At 46.0% G+C, this 20,203-nt stretch overlaps 1 protein-coding gene across 5 annotated transcripts in view; it reads right to left on the bottom strand.

Annotated features, from left to right (window-relative positions):
• XRCC3 (X-ray repair cross complementing 3) overlaps nt 1-20,203 on the bottom strand; it is a 64,951-nt gene that overhangs the window by 6,372 nt on the left and 38,376 nt on the right. For all 5 annotated transcript variants that reach the window (XM_067555158.1, XM_067555157.1, XM_067555156.1 and 2 more), the window contains exon 6: nt 9,888-10,100. In XM_067555158.1, the coding sequence (XP_067411259.1) occupies nt 9,888-10,100 (213 nt within the window). The remainder of the gene's footprint in view (nt 1-9,887; nt 10,101-20,203) is intronic.

Below are 20,203 nucleotides of genomic sequence, written 5' to 3'. Positions count from 1 at the left end.
GAGGGTATATCCCACTTTAACTGTGTGGAGTACCCAACAGTCTGATGTGATGTTGGCCCCTGCACAGTAAAAATGGGATAAATGATCCCCAAAGCATCGGGAAAGATCCGAGGTCCGGGCTGGTGCGTCGTCCCCGACTGCACCTTCAAAAGTTCTGTCTAGGTCCTGACATCTGTCTAGAGGATGTAGACACGGGGCCCAATGAAGAGTTGTGTGGCTGCCTTCTCCTGAAGCCCTTATTACCCTGTCTCCCAGGTCATGCCTCTGCTGAGAATGGTAGAAACGGCCCAGGGGTTGGGGCATGGGCGCCTGATACGTAATGCTAAGCCTTCCCTGACTGCCAAGCTGGCCCCACCCCCCACTCCACTCCCTCCTGCCGTGTCGCATGGGCTTGGTGGCGGTGGCGGCAGGCAGTCTTAGCTGGCCTGGCCCTGGCCTCTCCGCTGAAGCAGCTCAGGCCAGAAGCCACTCCAGCAGTGGGGCTGGGTCACCCACTGGCCAGCCTCGGGGTGGGTTGGGCCGATGTGGCGCGGCATGGGCCTGTGGCGCTCTGGGGGCTAGAGGCGCTTGGGCTGGCTTTGGGGTGGGCCAGCACTGTGGCGCAGTGTGGGCCTGCGGCGCTCTGGGGGCTAGGGGCAGACTGGCCAGCCTGGGATCGGGATGGGTCAGTGGGCCAGCTGGCCACAGGCCAGCCTGAGGGTGGGGGAGCCAGTGGCACTCCGGCAGCGGGGGCGGACCGGCCAGGGCCAGCCCCGTGGTGTGGTGTGGCACGGCCGGCGGCACTCTGGGAGCTGGAGGCGCTTGGGGCGGCACTCCGGGGGCAGACTGGCCAGCCCGGGGTGGGTTGGCAGGCTAGCTGGCCACAAGCCAGCCTGGGAGTGGTGCTCGAGCAGGCCAACACAGCACGGGCCTGGCTGGCAGCGCTTCGGGGACAGGCTGGCAGCGCTTCGGGGGCAGGCTGGCAGCGTTCTGAGTGCTGGGGTGGACCAGCCAGTCTGTGGCTGGGGTGGGGCAGCGCTGGGGCCTGGGCTCCAGGGGCACTCAGGCCACCCACCTCTGGTGCTGGGACAGCCACCTGGCTAGTCTGGCTGCCTGGCCCAGGGCAGAGCTATGACGGGAGAGGGGGTGGAAGGGGCGGGGTTTCTGGCAGAAGGGACGGGGGCTAGCCTCCCTGAACAGGCGGTTCACGAGCTGCCATGAGGCTGGGGTTTAAAGTGCTTTTGGGCTTGGGCCAGTGTGTGTAGGCCCAGAGACTTTAAGGTAGCCTGAAAGCCTTTTAGGCTGTGCAGCTGTGCATCCGTTTGTTCAGAGAATAAAGAAGTTCCCTCAAATGGCAGGTCCTGTATTGTCATCTGCACCTCGTAAGGCAAGCCAGATGACTGAAGCCAGGAGCTGCGTTGCATAAGCATTGCTGTAGCAATAGTGCATACTGCCGCATTCGCTGCGTCTAAGAAGGCCTGGAGGGATGATTTGGTTATAGCTCACCCCTTCCTCTACCAAGGCCACAAACTCCACCCTAGACTCTACCGGGAGGAGCCCATGAACTTAGACAGAGCTGTCTAAGAGTTGAAATCGTAGCGGCTGAGCAAAGCCTGGTGATTGGCCACTCTCAACAGTAGGCCCACCGTGGAACAGACCTTTCTCCCCAACTGGTCCAATTTCTTGGCCTCTCTAACCTTGGGGGAGGGCACTTATTGTCCCTCTCTCTCTCGCTCATTAGCTGCGGCTACCACCAATGAGCCTGGGGGTGGGTGAGTGTACAGATACTCATACCGTTTAGGCAGCACGAAATACTTTCTCTCCGCTTGCTTTGCTGTTGGTTGGAGAGATGCTGGAGTCTGCCATAATGTTTTTATAGGTTTTGAGATGGCCTCATTTAAGAATAATGCCAGCCTGGATGAGCCTGGAGCTGATAAAATGTCCACCAATGCCGGGGCAGAGTCCTTGATCTCCTCCACCTTGAGGCTGAGGTTCTGAGCCATCCTCTTCAAGAGCTCCTGCTGAGCCTTGAAATCATCCTGTGTGGTGGCTAAGACTGTCCCTGCCCTAGCCTCATCTAGGGAGGAAGATGAGGTGGTCAAGATTGTGTCAAGGCCCTGTGGCTCCTCTGGTGCTCGTAGGATCAATACAGGATGCCCTGGACCCCAGTTGCTTCCACTCCCAGCATCGAACCCCTCTCAGATGCAAGTGGGGACCCGAGGGTGCATTATTGTCAACGAGGGAGCCAAATGTGACTGAGGCACATGGGAGCTCTGGAAGGCCTGGGACATCCATGGTGTCCATATTGGCCACTGTTCCGGGGTCCATGCTGGGATAGATGATCCCTGGGTCATTGCCTCGTGCCTCTGGTCCAAGCAGTATTTGCTCCATACCTATCCCTGAGACTTGCCCCTTGGTGCTGTATGCTGGTGTCAAGTGGTCTAATGGTGCCGAGGGGACGAGCAGTGCTGTGATGGGGATCGGTGCTGCGATGGTGTGCAGTGCCTTGGTGATGAGTGGTGCCGTGGTGGTGAGTAGTGCCTGCGTGGAGAGCAATGCCAAGATGATGAGTGGTGTCTTGACCCCAAAAGGCGTCAAGATCTCGAGCGGCACTGAGACTCGCATCATGGTGATCGCAAACGGTGCCGTGGTTCAGGTCGGTGGCGGGACCATGACCCATGCCATTCCGGAGACTGCCGAGGTGTCAAGGCTCACAAGCCCAGTCGGGATAAGGCTAGGTCCCTAGCCATCATTGTTGGCTTGCCTGGGGCGGGAGTCATTCTCCGCCTGGCGACCTCAGGTTGGACTGCACCTAGCAGGCCCCAAGCTGGAAAAGGCAGAGGTGTCAGGAGGATCAAGAGACTCCTTGCTGCCTCAAATGCCTTTGGAGTGGATGGCTCTGCCAGAGTCATATCGTCTTCCTGACTCACCCTTGAATGGGAGTCCATGTGTGCCAGACTCAACAGGACCCCTTGCCAGGCTGGAGTCAACGGCACCAGCTGGCCACTTACTGTCTGAGAGGGGGCTGTTAACAGCCTCGCCTTCTCCATGCACTTCTTAGTTGGAGATCTTCCCCAGTCCGACTTTTTTTATCTCTTCCTTGACACTGGAGATGAAGAATGGTGCCGCTCGACAGTGCTGATGATCTGGGCATCGGGGAAGAATCACAGTGTCAAGGGGGTCTCGATGCCAGGGACACTCTGTCTCTCTGTGGTTCCCTCATCGAGACTGGTGCACTCCTGACTGAGGAGGAGCTCAACACCTGGTCCAGTTTGCACTCCAATGCTTGGCAGAGTGTGGCCTCCATCAAAAGGAACTTCAGCCTGCTGTCCCTATCTTTTTTAGTCCTAGGCCTGAAGTTTTTGCAGATACAGCACTTTTCTGGCATGTGCCCCTCTCCCAGGCAGGTCAGATAGCTATCATGGGGTTGTTCACTGATATTTTCCTTGGGTAGATCACACAATGTTTGAAGCCCTGGGAACACGGCATACCCTGATGCCCCAGGCAGGGTGGGGAACTCAAGCACCAAAGTACCTAACTAATCACACTTGAATGCTAACTATTTACACTTAATTATAGACACAACCACTGAGAATAATACTTGTAGAGCAAGAGGAGAACAGCGTTCCAGTGACCATCACCTATAGAAAGGAACTGAGGGGGTGGCAGCTGCCTATATACTGTGCCATGAGGGCACCACTCCAGGGGGCACCAGAGCCGACCCGGCATGTACCACTAGGAAAAAGCTTCCAGTGACAGTGCACATGATGCGCGTACACCTACACAGGTATGGACATGAGCAAGCACTCAAAGAAGAATTGCCAAAATCAGTAGAAAATATTGCCCATTCAGTCTGTCCTCTCCTTCCAGGAAGTTCAGTGATAAGCACCTGGCCAAGGAGCCTACAGACTACTCTATATTCATATTTAGACTACTCATTCACCCGAAGGATGTCCCACTTGAGGTAGCATATAGCCATATGGGAATCAGTCCATTTGGGATATGTCAGTGCAACGCTGAGGGTGCTCTAACCAATGCTGTACTGCTCTCTGATTCTCAAGACAGAACTAATCAACACTCTCAAACTACCTTCGCTACCTCTCATGGAGAGCAAAGAATCTTCTCAACTCAGACACTGGCCATCCAATATCTTGACAGATGAAAGGAGGCATGACAAAGTCAGACAATCAGCAATGGTATGGGAAAAGAGCCTAATGCACGAACGGCAAACCTTCCCTGACTGGTTATGGGTCCGCTTGCCAGATGGAGGTTGAAGCATACTTTGCATCCTGGCTCACCTGCGCGCCTCAGCCTGGGCTCTCTGCAGTGATTGCACCAGCCTTAATCCAGCTTTTCTAAACTGAGCAATTGTGGACAGGATTTTCCCAGTTGTCAGTGGGAATTCTGAATTTCCTGAGATCTTGCTTGCCCTTGTCATTGTATTGGAGCTTTGGCCTTCCTCTGCGTTGCAGGCAGTTCTCAAGTCGGCCTTTGGCAGACAGTTTTGAGGCACGCACTCCATGTGTTCCAACCAGCGAAGCCTGTGAATGTCTAGCATAGCCTGTATAAATTATAGGCCAGTTCTCTCCAGGTGATGTATTGGTCCCATGTAACTCCAAGGATTTTTCTAAAACAGCAGAGGTGGAAACTATTCAATCTCCGCCGCTGCTTGGAGTACATAATCCAGCTTTCACAACCGTAAAGGAGGGTACTAAGGACAGAAGCCTGATAGATAGACGCCTTTGAGTTCAAAGTTAGCAAATTGTTGTTCCAAACACATGAGATAAGTTTGCCAAAAGTGACAGAAGCTTTGCTGATTCTAGCATCGAGTTCCCTGTCAAGGTTAAGTGAGCTGATAAGAATTGAGCCAAGATAGCAAAAGTGATCCACATTATTCAGAGATTCATTACTGACATAGATTTTAGGTGGAATGTTGGTACCTTGTGACATGACAATAGTTTTCTTGAGACTGATTACCAAGCCAAACTTAGTGCATGTATCAGAGAACTTGTTCATCACGACCTGCAATTCATTAGGTGAATTAATTAGAGACGAATGCAATGTCATCTGCAAAAAGCAGATCCCAAACAGTAAGCTGGGTGACATGCCTTCTGCTCTGGAATTGTCTGATGTTAAACAAGCTGCTGTCCATCCTTGATTCAATTAGTACACCAGATTGATCATTTCCAAAGGTGTACTTAACAGAGAAGATGACAAAACAGATGGGCATTAAAATGCAGCCTTTCTTCATACCAGTATCAATACTAAACTCGGATGTTGTTTCATTTTCATACTGGACGGTTGCCTTCATTCCCTCAGAACTCCTTGAATAGGGAGAGCATCTTTTGTGGAGAGCCAATTTTCAACACAATTTTATAGATGCCATTCCTGCTAACCGTGTCAAAGGCCTTTTGTAGGTCAGTGAATGCTACATGGAGAGGTGCCTATTGTTCAAAGCTTTTTTCTTGCAACAAGTGCAATGTGAAGGACCTATCAGCCATTGAGCATCCAACTCTGAACCCACACTGGTTCTCAGAGTAGACTCTCTCAGCAAGAACTTAAATCTTTTCAGCAGGATCCTTGCAAGCACCTTGCTGACCACACTGAGCAAAGATATCCCTCGATAGTTGCAGTTTGCTCTGTCCCCTTTATTTTTATATAGAGTAATTATCTTTGCATCTTTCAGATCCTGGGGTATGTGGCTTTCTTCCCAATTGGTGCAGAGAAGTACATAGGTGTCCCTTGCAAGCCTCCTCCCCACTGCCTTTAGGAGCTCTGGAGGTATCTGAAAGTTGCTTGCTGCTTTCCCAGGCACAATCTCTTTGATAGCTTTCTCTACGGCTTCAAGAGTTGATGTTTGGTCCAGCTCCTGCATCACTGGAAGCTGGGGAATGGCAGCTAAGGCAGTATCACAGATAATGGCATCCTTTGAATAGAGTTCTTTGTAATGCTCAGGGGTCCAATTCTTGACCTCTGCCACCTCCCATGCAGAGCAGAGAATCTTCTCAACTGAGTTTTGAAAAGATACATACTTGCCCTGCCCTTGCATCCTTGTCAGACACCTTATTTGCAGCATAGCTGTACCAGAAAACCCTGGGAAAATATCCAGAAAGAGTCCACTCCACAATTCAGAGTTCCACTCTAAAGGATATCTAAGGGATCGGTGGCAGAATCCATGACAAAAAAGGCTCTGCAGGAACTGTGCTGTTGAGGAGACAGGGGCAGAGGGTACTAAAGTAAGGGCTGAAGCTTGAGAGGGCTTCACATCCCCAGAAATCTACTATGTTTAGGGCCTGAATCATGCTTCTGAGTACAGATTTTATGTCCCAATAAAAGAATTCAAAGGAAACCCTCCTCTCCATAGGTTCTTCTAGTGGGAGGAAGATCTCATCTTATAGAAATGGTTGTATTAGAAAACAACTAGCTATTTAAAATTAGAAATAGTAAAGCAGAGCTCTCTAGGTTTAGGTTTATCAACCTTATCTTGGACTAAAGTTAAAGGGATGCCACCATTGATTTGCTGAATTATTTCTGTCTGAAAACGGTGCTTGTAGTATTGTTACAAGTGATTCCTAAAATTATTATAACTGAAAGACATTGCCTATTTAAGGTTTTTTTCCTGTTGCCCATCACTGTATTATTTCAAGTGCCTTTCATGTAAAATCAATGGCAATAGCAAAGCCACTACTTGACTTCATGGAGTCTAGCACTTCTCTTTTTTCAGGGTAAAAATATGCTTTTTTAGTTTTATGATCTTTTAGATGTAGCCTGATTTTAAGTGTATTAGTTATTTCATAGGGTTATACATTTGTCAGTTGCTTGGATTAGAAGGTTCTTGTCCTAAATCAGGCTCCAGAAGAATTTTATAAGGACCCCCGGGTGTACAACAGGAAGTTTCTTAGTGATAACCAAATTTGTATAATTTTATAAGTTTTATTAAGATAACATAAAATGATAGACAAATAACTGATATAGGAAATAAACAATCAAATGGATAATGGATAATACAATCTTAAATTTAGAGACTCATATGATATATATAGTTCTATGATATGCTTTGAATTAATATACTCACGCCCTTCCCTGGTTGAGAGAGATGTTTGATTCCTCAACTCTTGAGTACAGGGGTGGAATAAGCACTGCTAGAGAGCTAAGAGCTATAAATTAAGACTACAAATAAGACTAAGTATAGAATAAAGAAGAAATCTTAACACTAAGTAAAAGAAGCTTCAAGCAAGAGTAGATGACGATCGCACCAAATAGCACGATCTTCCCCTTCTTATACCCCAAGAATATGGGTCCTCCTTCTAAGTCCATATTTGGATTGTCCACCCCCAAATTATTGGGGTATGCATACTCTATAGCCTGGTAGGTTCATGAATATTAAGGATATCCATGACATTTTACTTCCCATTTCAAAGATTCCATTACCTCACCTTTTATGCCTGACATCATTACTTTCAACACTTATCTAGGCCAAAGGTCCCGAGTATGTCTGCTAACTCATTTAGGACAAACATGACCATATATGTCTTGTTTTTGTTATACCATCAACACTTTGAACACTAGTTCCCGAATATGTGTATAATAATAATAACGTAGCTGTCATCCAGGATGTCCTGTAAGTTATCTTGCATTACAGCAAAATACATATAAATTTATAATTCTATTATAATCACACAATCATACTTAAATCTATAAGAAAAGATACATATCTATGTAATGCAAGCAAGCAGGCTAGTTCTATGGGCTACATAGATTTTATTTTTAGTTGGCAGGAGTTTGGGGGCATAAGAGGGTGTCACCATTGTCTCATTATTATGGAGGAAATAATTTTTGAAGAGGAAGGTTTTGCAGTGTTTCCTAAAGGTGGTCCGGCTCTGGATTTGCCAAATCTCCTCTGGAAGTTTGTTTCATAGCAGGTCCCATTGACTGAGAATGTTTTATCCCAAGTTCTCACAAATATCATCCTGGGCCTCATTTTCTGCTTTGTCCCAGAGGAGTGCAGCTGTCACAATGGTACACAGATAGAATTTTTGTCTTTAATGGAGTTGGGGTTTAATCCACTATTTACTTTGTTGATTGAGTTCAAAGTCAAAGCTTTAAACTGGCATAATAAACTGACTGGAAGCCTATAGAGGGACTTCAGCACAAGCCTCTTGTGCTCATGGCAGCCTTAACCATAGACAAGGCAGACAGTCACATTTTGTAACAACTAGAGCTGATGCACTGTCTTCATACTCAGCTGCAAATACTGTGAATTACAGTAATCCAGCCTAGAGGTGACAAATGCAGCCACTGTCTAAATCCTTGTCCAGAAGGAAAGGACAAAATTACCTTACGAATTGGAGATGAAACTAATGGTTTTTAGATATTGATTCTACCTGGTCATCCAAGTTTAATGAGTCAAACTAGACCCCAAGACTTTACACCGTTTGATGATGGAGGCTGTAGGTCTTCCATGGAAAGTAGAAATAATGTCTCTTCTAATTCTTCAAAACATTTCCCCTCTCTGACCAGCATCACTTTGGTCTTGCTGGATTCAGCTTGAGACAGCTGACCTTTATCCAAGAACTGATGTCTTGTAGGAATTCTGATATTTTAGTAGTGGGAGTAGTTACATAAATTGAGAATGAGATATATAGTTGAGTGTTATTAGCATACTGTTGCAGCTGGGCTGATAACATCTCTTATTTCATTAGATATTAAAGAGAAGATTGGATAATACAGATCTCTGTGGGACCCCTTCAAAGTTAATGTGCATGTGAGTGAGTGAGAGAAATTCTCTTTTTTTTGGTCTGATTACTTTGTGTAGTTGATAATGCTTCACATATGGTCATTTTCAGTTTCTCCTCTATATAGAGTTTCTACCTTAGCAAAAAAGAGACCCTTGAAAACATAAATGGAGAGGAGAAAAACCATCTACAGAAAGAATTTTTTTTAAAATGTAAGGACATATTATTTAAAGCCTGCCTTTAGCAACTGGAAAATTTCAGTTAGTCATTACAATTAAATTAATAGTAGCCCTTTAAAACAAGACAATTTTCTCACTCAAGCAATCCTTTTTTTTTTTTAAATGTAGTGAGTTTGCAAAATCAGCAGATTTACAGTATCCACTGGGCCCTTTAGGCACTACCACAATACAAATAACTCAAAAAAAATTGTCTCCAAAAAAGTGTTCTAAATACATCAGTAGGAAAAAACAAAACTAAAAACAGATAAAGCTGCATAAGCAAGTCTAAGATCTGATGCTTCGTCCCAATTTTAAAGAAAAGATTTCCATTAGTTCTCTGTACTGACTGTTCCCTTTTGGCTCATTCTAGTTTCTTTTAGTACCTCAAATATTATTTTTAAAATGTAAGATTATTTCCCCACAAACATTACTCAAAAAATTAAGCCTAGGATTTTCTTGGGCCAGCTTTCAGTGGACTAAGTTCCGCATCACAAAATCACCACAATGGGCACCAGTATTGCCTGGGCTGTACATGTTAAATTGATAGAGGCCTCCAAACCTGTCATAAATTGACTAGATGTTAAAAAAAACCCTAAAATATTGGAGAGAGAAATATGGGGACATATTGACTTTCCTAGTTCTTATTTAGGTTTTGCTGTTTCATGGGAGAAAGCAATTTCTGTAGCAATACAAACATCTTTTCACTTTCAAAATGTATCAACTAGCTTGTTATACAACGTTCCTACAAATATTTTCAGGCCAACAAATGTCTCAATCCTAGTGAATTCTTTTCTTTATGGTAAGACTTCTCCATTAATCCTTTAATGATCATAGAATAAATAAATTCAAAAAGAATACTGTCAGCTTCATTTCTGTTTGTGGTTCTTTTCAAGAAGGCTCTTATTCTGTATATTCAATGGTTCTGTAGAGTAGGAAATAATTTCTGGTTTCATACCTGATTAATGCACAGTACTGGAGTTCTGAAACTACTGCTTAAACTGTGAAGTTTTGCTCCAAATGTCTGCAGATATCTGGCTTTCATAACAGAATCTTTTGCTCCAAATTCACATCGAAACAAAGCAGCCATAGAATCAATGACCACCAAACGCACCATGCCTCTTGAGAGCAATAAGGTAATCCTTTTAGCAATGCAGTTGTAGAAGGTGTCCTACCACAAAATAAAAACATTCAACATTAGAACAAGTTACCTATTAAATTCCAAGACAGATACCTATCATTTCACTGCTTGGCTTTGTGGTTATTTATGGGAGGTTATATTCATAAGCCAAGATTGTTGATCTTTACGACACAATTTTATTCTTCTGTGTATGTCTAGCTGTCTTGCTTGTGACCACTTTTAACAAACAACCTACCCTCCAATTTAAAAAAGAAGATCAAGTGCAGCTCTAGTTTACATCATAGAATCATAGACTCATAGAATCATAGAGTTAGAAGGGACCTCAAAAGGTCATCTAGTCCAATCCCCTGCTCAAGCAGAACCAAGCCCAACTAAACCATCCCAGCCAGAGCTTTGTCAAGCTGTACTTTAAAAACCTCTAAGGATAGAGATTCCACCACCTCCCTAGGTAACGTCATGTGCAGCCTAGCAAAGTCAAGTCAATGGGGATGCACAAGGCGTACGTAATAAGTCTAGGAAAAGTTTGTCTTAGATTTTTGAGTCATGAACAAAATTCCAGTGTTACCTAGCAACATGATAGTACAGTCCTATTTCACAGCTATTCTGCATTCAAGTTCTCACTTGAATGTTAGGAGTTAAGTCAAGGCTAGCATAAGTCCTCAGGGTATTGATAAATGAAAAGACTGTGTTCCTTCATCAAAGGAATTGAGACAGTACTATACACAGCTAATATATCAGATCCTCTATTAACCAAAACTCCTGGTAAAAATTAGTAACACCTGAGACTCCTATTTCCTCCCCAGTTGTGCAAAATTCCATCATCTGAATGTTTCTGAAGTTCCCAAAATATTTTAGATAGAAGTTAAACTACTAAGCATCCAGTGGAGTGTAATTTTCTTCTACCATATGTAACAGTTGTACATCTTAGCAAAGAGGGAAATCTTGTGATACACTTGCACTGTTCTTGTGGAAGACACCATTCTCCACAGAAATACGAATACATAGTTAAAAGGTTTATAAACATTCTGCCAGGATTAGATATCTGATATAATGACGTCTTTCTACATTCCACATCTGTCAAAACTAGAATGAATTCTTGGATCTGGACTATAATAGGATTCACTTTACTAAACTGATTTGCTCTTCACACAAAGAAACATTATCATAAATATGTGTTTCTAACTGTTGAAAAAGATGCATTCAGAAGAATAGATGACCTTTTGAGATTCTGGAACAAATTTCTTACTGTGTTCACTGTACACTAAGAGTGGTCTACACTGCAGTTGGAGGGGTGACCGCAGTTTAGGAAGGCATACCCACATGAGTTTTAATTTAGCCAGTGTAGCTAACAATAGCAGTGAAGATTTAGCGACACAGACCCCAGCACAGGCTAGCAACGTGAGTATGTATCCAGAGTTCCACGCTGGCTTGTGTAACCTGTGCTGTAGCCTATGTCTCCATACCTCCACTGCTATTTTTAGCTGCATTATCTAGATTTAAACTAACATGGGTATGCCTACCTGAGCTGCAATCACAGCTCTGATTGCAATGTAGACACACTTTTAGTGGAACATCTATCAGGTTCTAACTATTTCTGGTAGTCATAATGTATTTTAGTATTTTTGTTAATATCCAAAACTTACTCTCGTCTAGGACATATGAACAATTGGATTTTTCAGACTGCAAGCTGTCAAAGGTTTTGAGAAGGAAGAGTGGAGATTGTAGAAGAAAACGTCGGCCCTGTCCCTCTTGATTTTCAGCAGGACCCTGTGAAGTAGCAGGATGGGCAGAAACATGTACATCAGGCCCCCCCTTTCCATTGCAGGAGAAAAGCATTGGATATCAACCCAACCTCGAGACCACGAAGGAGCAGAACTGCGGGCACTTCTTGTTCCATCCGGATGCAAACAAGTCCACCTGGGGAGAGCCCCACCTCTGGAAGATCATAGCAGCCACCTTCAGGTGGAGCGACCAGTTGTGGCGGGGTAAAAATGACCTGCTGAAGCAGTCCACTGCTGCAAGTGAGAGGCTATTAGGTGAAAATCGTGGCTCACCACCATGTCCCATAGGCAAACCGCTTTCTTGCAGAGAGCCGAGGAGTGGGCTCCCCCTTGCCTGTTGATGTAACACATGGCCATGGCATTTTCTTGCCTGCAATGAAGTGAAGGAACACCCTACAAGCTAGGCATATCTCCCATAACTCCCTCCCATTGATGTGCATGCCCCTCTCCTCTCGCGACCAAACCCCTTGTGTGCTGAGGTCTGTGCTGATATGGGCCCCCATCCCAAGTCCAAGGCATCCGATACCAAAGTGACCGAGGGGACTAGTTCTGTGAACGGCACCCCCCCGTAACACCGACCAAGGGTTCCACCACCAGTCCAGTGCAGACAGAACATGTTGGGGGGAGGGGGAGATTGTGACTACTTGGTCCAGGGACTGCCTGCTCGAAGCACAGACAGAGACCAGCCACAACTGAAATGGTCTGTGTCCTAGGCATGCAAGCCTAACAACATATGTGCATGCTGCCATGTGGCCTAGAAGCTGCAGACAGTACCTGGCTGTTGTGGTCGGGCAGAGGTGCAGGCGAGCAATCATGCTTGACTTGACCTCGAAGAATGGCTGGGGAAGAAAAACTTTGGCCTGTGTAGAGTCCAGGACCACTCCGATGAACTCTATCTGCTGTACCGGCGTTAATGTGGATTTCTGCTCACTTATTAACAGGCCCAGGCAGCGGCAGGTGGCACATACGAGATCTAGACTGCTCTGGACCTGCTCAGAGACCTGCCTTTGAGCAACCAGTCGTCCAGATATGGGTAAATCTGGACCACCCAGCGTCTTAGGTACGCAGCCACCACCGCCATACATTTCATAAACACCCTTGCGGCCAAGGAAAAGCCAAAGGACAACACCGCAAACTGGTAGTGGGAGTAGGCCACCACGAAGCAGAGGAAATGCCTGTGGGTGGGGAAAATTGAAATATGGAAGTATGCGTCCTTTAGGTCGAGGGTGGCACACCAGTCTCCTGGATCCAGGAAGGGAATGATGGAGGCTAGGGAGACCATGCGAAATCAGTCTCTTGAGATATTTGTTGAGACAACACAGGTCTAGTATGGGTCTGAGGACCCCTTTCGCGTTGGGGATAAGGAAGTACCGTGAGTAAAACCCTTTACCCCTCATGTCTGGTGGAACTTCCTCAATGGCCCCCATTGCTGCTGGTGCTGCAGGTGGAACTGGTGCCTCGAGGCCTGGGGTGTATAAAGGCCCAAAGAGCGGAGCGTGGCCCTCGAATTTTTCAGACCATGCAACTTGACATCAGTCTGGTCTGAAAAGAAGGCCGACCTGTTGAAGGGGAAGTCCTAAATAAACTGTTGGACCTCCTGCGACAGCCCAGAGGACTGCAGCCACAAGCATCGACGCATGCAGATCGCTGAGGCCATGGCTCTCCCCACTGAATCTGCTGCATCCAAGGCTGCCTGCAGCGCTGCTCTAGCCACCATGCTGACCTCCTCCAAGATGGTGCTAAAGTCCAATGCCTGCTCCTGGGGCAAGCCCTCTCCAAAGCGCTTGAGGGAGTCCCAGAGGTTGAAACTGTACCTACCTAGGAGAGCCTCCTGATTGGCAATGCGAAATTGCAAGCTTGCCGTTGAATACATTTTTCTCCCAAACAGGTCCAATATGGCCACAGCACTGGCTACTGTCCTTGGGGCCAACCAGGAGATGTCGGACAAGGGAGTTGCTTGTGTACCCTTGCCAGGCGGCAATGCCCCGAACGGTGAGGAAGCAGACTCGCTGCCAGACAACCATGGTGGGGCAGCTATCGAGTCTCCCGTAGTGCGGTGCCGTGGGGTGGGGGAGTGATGACCCAATAACCAGGTACTCCGGTGCTCCAAAGATTGCTCTCTCTGCGTCGCCAAACACAAGGATGATGGATGACGGTGCTGTTCCTGTGACTGATGCCGGGGAGCTGGTGAATCGTGCTCTGTTGAAGAGCGGGATCGATGAGAGCGGCGTCTACAGACAAATGACTTGTGGTGTAGGCCGAAAGCAGTAGTTTGATGTCTGAGAGCAACAGTTATTGGAGGCCTAAGACACTGAGATATAACAAATGAGAGAAACAGTGATAGTGTAACATCCTGGGACTCTATTACTGTCACCTAAACATCTTAAATGTCCTGGGATTCTAGGGCTGTAACTGTGTTTATAAATGCATGGAAACATCCTGCTTTAACATTCTGTAACACCTTGGAGTGTTGTTCTTTGGAACTTATGTATGTATGTTTGGGAACATCCTGAGACCCTTTTGCTATAACATGTAAGTGTCTGATGCCTATCAAGAATGCATTTGTTGTGTAAATCAAGGAACATCCGTTGTAAATAAACCTCTGTTAATGAATGTTAGTGGAATCCATAATGATGATTAATTCTACCCTGGCATCTGTTTTCTTTCTAAGACTGCAGGTTCTTTTGATTACTAGAATGTAGTATTTAGTAAGTATGTAATCCCAATTAGTGAATTTAAAAATGTTTGTTAAAAATAAAAAGTTAGTTTGTGTAATTGAGGAGTGAATGCAGTTTGAGTTTGTAAAAGATAAGGAGATGAAGAGGCAGCAGCCCTAAATCTCCACGGGGGCAGGAGGGAGGGAAGATGCTTTGTTTAAGTACTTTTTACAACCCAGATGGCCGAAGAACTCGGACCAAGATAACCCTAGAACACAGAGAAGTTAACACACAAGGACAGGAACAAGACAAAGTGTAAAACAGGAATGAAAAGTTAACAAAAAGCTGTCGTGTCTGCAACATCAAAAGTTATTAATAATCACATCAAACACAGAGGCAGCATGACATGGCAAAATCCATAGACTTACATGAGGACTGGCTCCTATAAAAAATGAAACAAAAAAATGGAAAATGTGGGTTTGTTCTGCAAACATTCAGGAGCATCGGATTTTCGACCAACAGAGCCAAGCTCCATTCTCATGTTCAGTCCATCTGGCCAGTGGATTGGCTAGAGTAACTCAGAGGCTTGTAAATATATTCCGCCTGCAGAACTGGTGTGTGTGTGTGTGTAGGCAATTGCTTTTTGAAATCTCTGTATTCACAATAAACGCAGCATATTGCCTTGTCCCCCTGAATAAGAGCCTGCTGTTTATTTCATTTATTAATATAACAGTGGTGCCACTTCCCCTGCGGTGACAGCTCCTTTTTCGGTGACTGGGTTCTGTCCCACGTTAGTGCAGGCGAATTCCTTGGTGCCAGGGAGTGAGATCGGTGCTGGCTCCTTTCCCTGGGAGGGCCCACATGAGGACGACCTGGATCGGCACCGCCTTCCTGAGCACACGTCTCGGTGCCAGGAATTGGGAACGGTGCTGCGACGTCTATAGTGAAGGCGTTCTACCACTGAGGAGTACTCTGGTGACTGAGACTGGGAGCATCCCTTGGAGACCAGCGCCACGACGATGCCTCCACACGCAGCGACCAAGCTCTCGGAGACAACCGTCTCTGCTCAGGGGATCATCAAAGCCTCTGTGGGGGCCCTATCGCGGGCTTCCCCCTGGAGACCAGCATCCTCTCTTTCGATGGAGCCAGTGCTGGTAGCTGGAGAGGTCGCCTCCCTCTCCCTGGATTTGGGGATGGCTCTCTTCACAGGATCACACTCTTTGGCACTCCTCGAGGGTAAGGAAGAAGCCCAGTGCTGCAGCGGAGCCGGTGCTGACTGGGCGCTTTGCACCGATGCCATACTTGGCACCGAGGTGGAACATGCCGGTTCAGCGGCTGGTCTGAATGCTGCCCCCATCAGTAAGGCCTTCAGGAGGATTTCCCTCTCCATCTTAGGCCACGGCTTGAAATCCTTACATATCTTACACTTGTCCTTGTGCACTTTAGACAACTGTTGTGGAGGTTGCTAAGAGGGAATGGTTTCCCACAGGAGACATAGGGCTTGAAGCCCGGCGACTGAGGCATGCCCCGCTCCTGGGCAAAAGCCCCAGCCGGGATTATCCCTACACTAACTACAACAATTAACAACTACTTCCTACTAACTACTATACTAAGAATCAAAACAATGAACATTAAAAGATTACTGAAGGGTTTGTAAAGCACTTGCGATGCAAGCAGAGCAGTTCCAGCAACCATCAAAGGCGGAAAGAAGGAACTGAGGGGGCATAGGGCTGGCAGCGCCTCATATAACGTGGCATGTGTGTGGGGCTCCAGGGAGTGCTGAAGCTAGCCCTTTGGGTACTGCTGAAGGAAAAAAAGTTCCGATAACCGTGCATGGAGGCGTGCACACCCCTGAAACGAAACTGACATGAACAAGCACTCAAAGAAGAACTTGTAGATAAGCTTTGACCTGATATAAATAATGTTGTTCTGTGAATATGCAATATGATACCGGCTTCCCTGAATATAAGAGAGGATCAGGCACAGAGACAGTCTAGTGGTCTGCAAGAGATGGAAATCACAGATATCTTAGACTGTTGAGATGGAGATGTGGACAAGGCCATTTGTTCTGTCAGAATGCAATTTAAAGGAGATAGTTACTGAAATACAAGCCTAATGACTGAGTATCAAGAATGGCATCTTCACATAAACAATGTAAAATAACGGTTGAGAAGGACCTATCAGATCCACCCACTTAGAAACTGCCCTGATGCGAGATCTCTTTCAAGCCATATAGAAGATTTGACTGATCAAAAACTCATGTTTTTCACTACAGTCTTTTAAACCACTGCATAACACTCATGGATCAAGAGACCAAGTAATCCGGAGTCAAGATGTCAACCAGAGAAACTTCCAACCTGGGTGGAGACTCCACCTCATCTCACAGGTAGGAAACCCATTAATTTGGAAAGCAGGACTTTATAGACATTAATATCATAGCATAACAGGGTGACATGCTCCAGGGTCTGGAGAGCCTGGGGCTAAACCAGCCCTGATTACAGGACAAGCCACACCTGGGTTGAATCAGCTAGTCTAATATAAAAGGTGGCAGGAAGCTGCAGGTGTGGGGCAAGTTGAGAGAGCAACTGAGACTGCCAGAGGCAGGAAACCTGGCTACTAAGCATGAGAAAGGTTTCCAAGCAGGGAGGCCTGGGTGACACCCTGCTCGAGAATCAGGGCAGAGACCGAGAGACAGACCCTTCAAGGATGAGTGGGCTGTGTTAAGCTGAAACTGGGACAAAGATCTCATCAGTTTATATTCTGTTCTTCAAAGACTTTGTTATTTTGGACTACTAGGTGAGAGATTGAACAGAAGCTGAGGGATGAGTATGCCCAGAAGACTAAACAAACAGAATACCCTGTGGGAATTATTTTAAATTTCTTCTTAAACTGGGTGAGTTCTTAAAGGGGCCTGAAGAAGGGAAAACAGTGGCAAGGCACTGTGGTCATGAGCAGGAGCTTGGGAGGCAGGCTCCTATAGGCCACCCCTATGACACATCTTCATGATATTGATGACTTCTATAGTTGCCAATCTTTAGCCATGGCTAATGACAGCAATTTGGTACCAACGGGAGCAAGATTTTTAAAAAAACAAACAACTCTTAATTTAACAGAATCAGGGCCAACATATAGTTAAGTTCCTGCTCTTAATGCAGGAAAAGAGTACATTATTGATGTTACGATGTGTTTGTCTTTGGATCACAGCTATATACAAGCATGGTATCCCTGTTGGGAATTAACTGGTATTTACCCCATCTGTAGAACAAAAGAATATAAAATGGAGCCCTGGCTAATGCACTCATACTGCTGAATGAAAAATTCTTCTCAAAAAATCAATCAGTACATCATCTTTCACTGGTTCATGAGATATTGGACCCATCCAATGAGGACAGTGAATTTTTTAAGAGGAAATTTCCCTGACAACTGGCTTGAGCAAACCCCTCTTTAGTGGTCTGTATAACACTCACATAATGCTGTCCCCATCAGAAATTTAGACAGTTTTGGATTTTATGAAGGGAAGAAAAGCTTTGCAAGTCAGAGAAATAGCTCTCAGATCCCGTATCTTTCTATGGAAACTCATTTTTCACTGAAATCACAAACCTTGAAGTGGATGGAAATCAAGATGAAGAATCTATTACACCCTCTAGGACTACTATTGCAGATGGCAGAAAGACGATAAAAAACCTCCCTGGAGAACATGTTATTACTCTGTCTTATGAAATAAGGCATCTAGAAAGTACTGAGCCATTAAGAACAACTGAGCCTCAATGTCAAGAAAAGATGGCAGAGTCATGAAGTGCCCTGCTGAGGCCTCAGATATAGCCTGGTATTAAAAAGGTATCACTTAACTGTGCTAGTAAAGAATCTGTCCATTGCAGGAAAGTTTGTAGGTCCGAAATATATCAAGGCTTCACTGAACATACATCTTCTAAATGGGTATGAAAGTACCCTTTTTTGTGCAAACTACTAGAAAAGAAGCACTCGGACCTCCTCCTGAGGGTAAAGTCTATTCCCAAACAGATACCCAACCATTCAGTGAGAATAGTCATGATATCCAGGCATTTAATGAAACACTTGCTGCCACAGAGAGGCCCAGGAGTATTGATAAAGTTGTCTTTGACTCCAGTCAGAGGTATGTGTAAAGAGACATATGTTATCATGGCAAAGAATGGGGAGTATCCCTGAAATACATCCAGAAAACAGAGTTCTGTCTCTGGAATTGTGATGGGATGTAGAAACACAACACTGGAGAAGGGGCTATGGAGATCCTCTTGGCCCAGGCAGCCCCACCCTCCTACACATGTAAAACCTGCACATGGTGGAAGAAGAGTTTAAAAAGGGAAGCAGAGTAGCTCAGTGGAAGGCAGATGGGGAAGGTGAACTGTGTGCGCAACTCCGCGGAAGGAGCAACACAGGAGTTCTTGCTGCCTGAGACTTGACCAAGCCTGCAAACCTTGACTTTTGAAGGTCAGAAACTTTAATTTTGTGTTCAGTTCTTTACTTTACCCTTGGGAAGAGGAAGAACTGGTAGCGAGTGATCCAGTGAGGCAGCTGCACAGCACTCCAAGGTGCAAGTCTTAGCAGCCCACCCCTGGGCCCTGGATTGGAACGTGGTGGAGCGGGTGGGCCTGGGCTCCACTACCAACCTCTAAAGAGGGGACAACGAAAGAAGACTATCTCTCAGCAGGAAGCCAAGTTGGGGGAAGATCCTGAAGGTGTGAGGGTCCAGACCTCAGGACCCTGACTCAAGGATGAAGCCATGAAGCTCTTGCTGACCTCTGAAGACTTCCACATTATTGGACTCTTTGTGTACCTCAAAAGGGGTGGACTTGAATGTGTGACCTGACTGGAGGGATGGGTTGCTAAAAGGACAGACCATCACACAGCAGAGAGAAAGGGGAACACCCAGAAGGAAGACAACCTGCCATACCCCAGCCTGCCCACTAGGCAGCACTGCTGGTGAGTGTTCCCCTTCACAGGAACCCAGAGAAGAATATGATGAACTGTAGGGTGTTAGTACAGCCAGACAGCATTCTGACCTAATCCTATTGTCCATATTATATGATAGAAGGCTGCGATTCACATTATGGCCAGGAAACAAACGACATGCAAGTGATGAATGTCTCAACCTTTAAGTACAACTGTTCATTCCAAGATGGGAAGACTCAAAGCTATGTTTACTGAGACCTTCTGAAATGCTGTGCCTATTGCTCCATTGGATCCAAGTGCTCTTTTGGTCCCAAGGAAGGCTTGGTAAAGCTAAGGATCGGTGCCTCTATGTGTTTCTACTATGCATGCATGCATACAGGGGCCTACCAAAGACACTCCCCAACCCAGAGACACTTGTGTACTTCATGCTGAAACCAGAAGTAGGCCTAAAGCAGTGGTTCTTAACCTTTCCAAACTACTGTACCCCTGAAGCCTGAGTCCCACCCCCATGGGGCTGAGGCATGTAACTTAGTTTCATGGCGCCCCTGTGGCACCAGGCAATTGCCTTTCTTGCCACCCCCAATACCAGTTCTGCACTTGCGACCCCTCTAAAACTGTCACAACCCCCAGGTTGAGAAACACTGGCCTAAAGGGTCTCTTTTCTGGCTTAGAATCAGGAACTAGTTATAACTGAAGGTAGGTAGCTGGGAGCTCAATAATGCCCTAATAAAGTTTCCTCCTATGAGAGATCAGACACTCAGATCTA

The sequence above is a fragment of the Emydura macquarii genome, unplaced genomic scaffold (assembly GCF_026122565.2).
Source record: "Emydura macquarii macquarii isolate MOO-44397 ecotype Brisbane River unplaced genomic scaffold, CSIRO-AGI_Emac_v2 contig_1551, whole genome shotgun sequence".
NCBI classification, from domain to species: domain Eukaryota; kingdom Metazoa; phylum Chordata; order Testudines; family Chelidae; genus Emydura; species Emydura macquarii.
The sequence above is the reverse complement of the archived record's forward strand: the minus strand, read 5'-3'. Positions and strand labels throughout refer to the sequence as shown.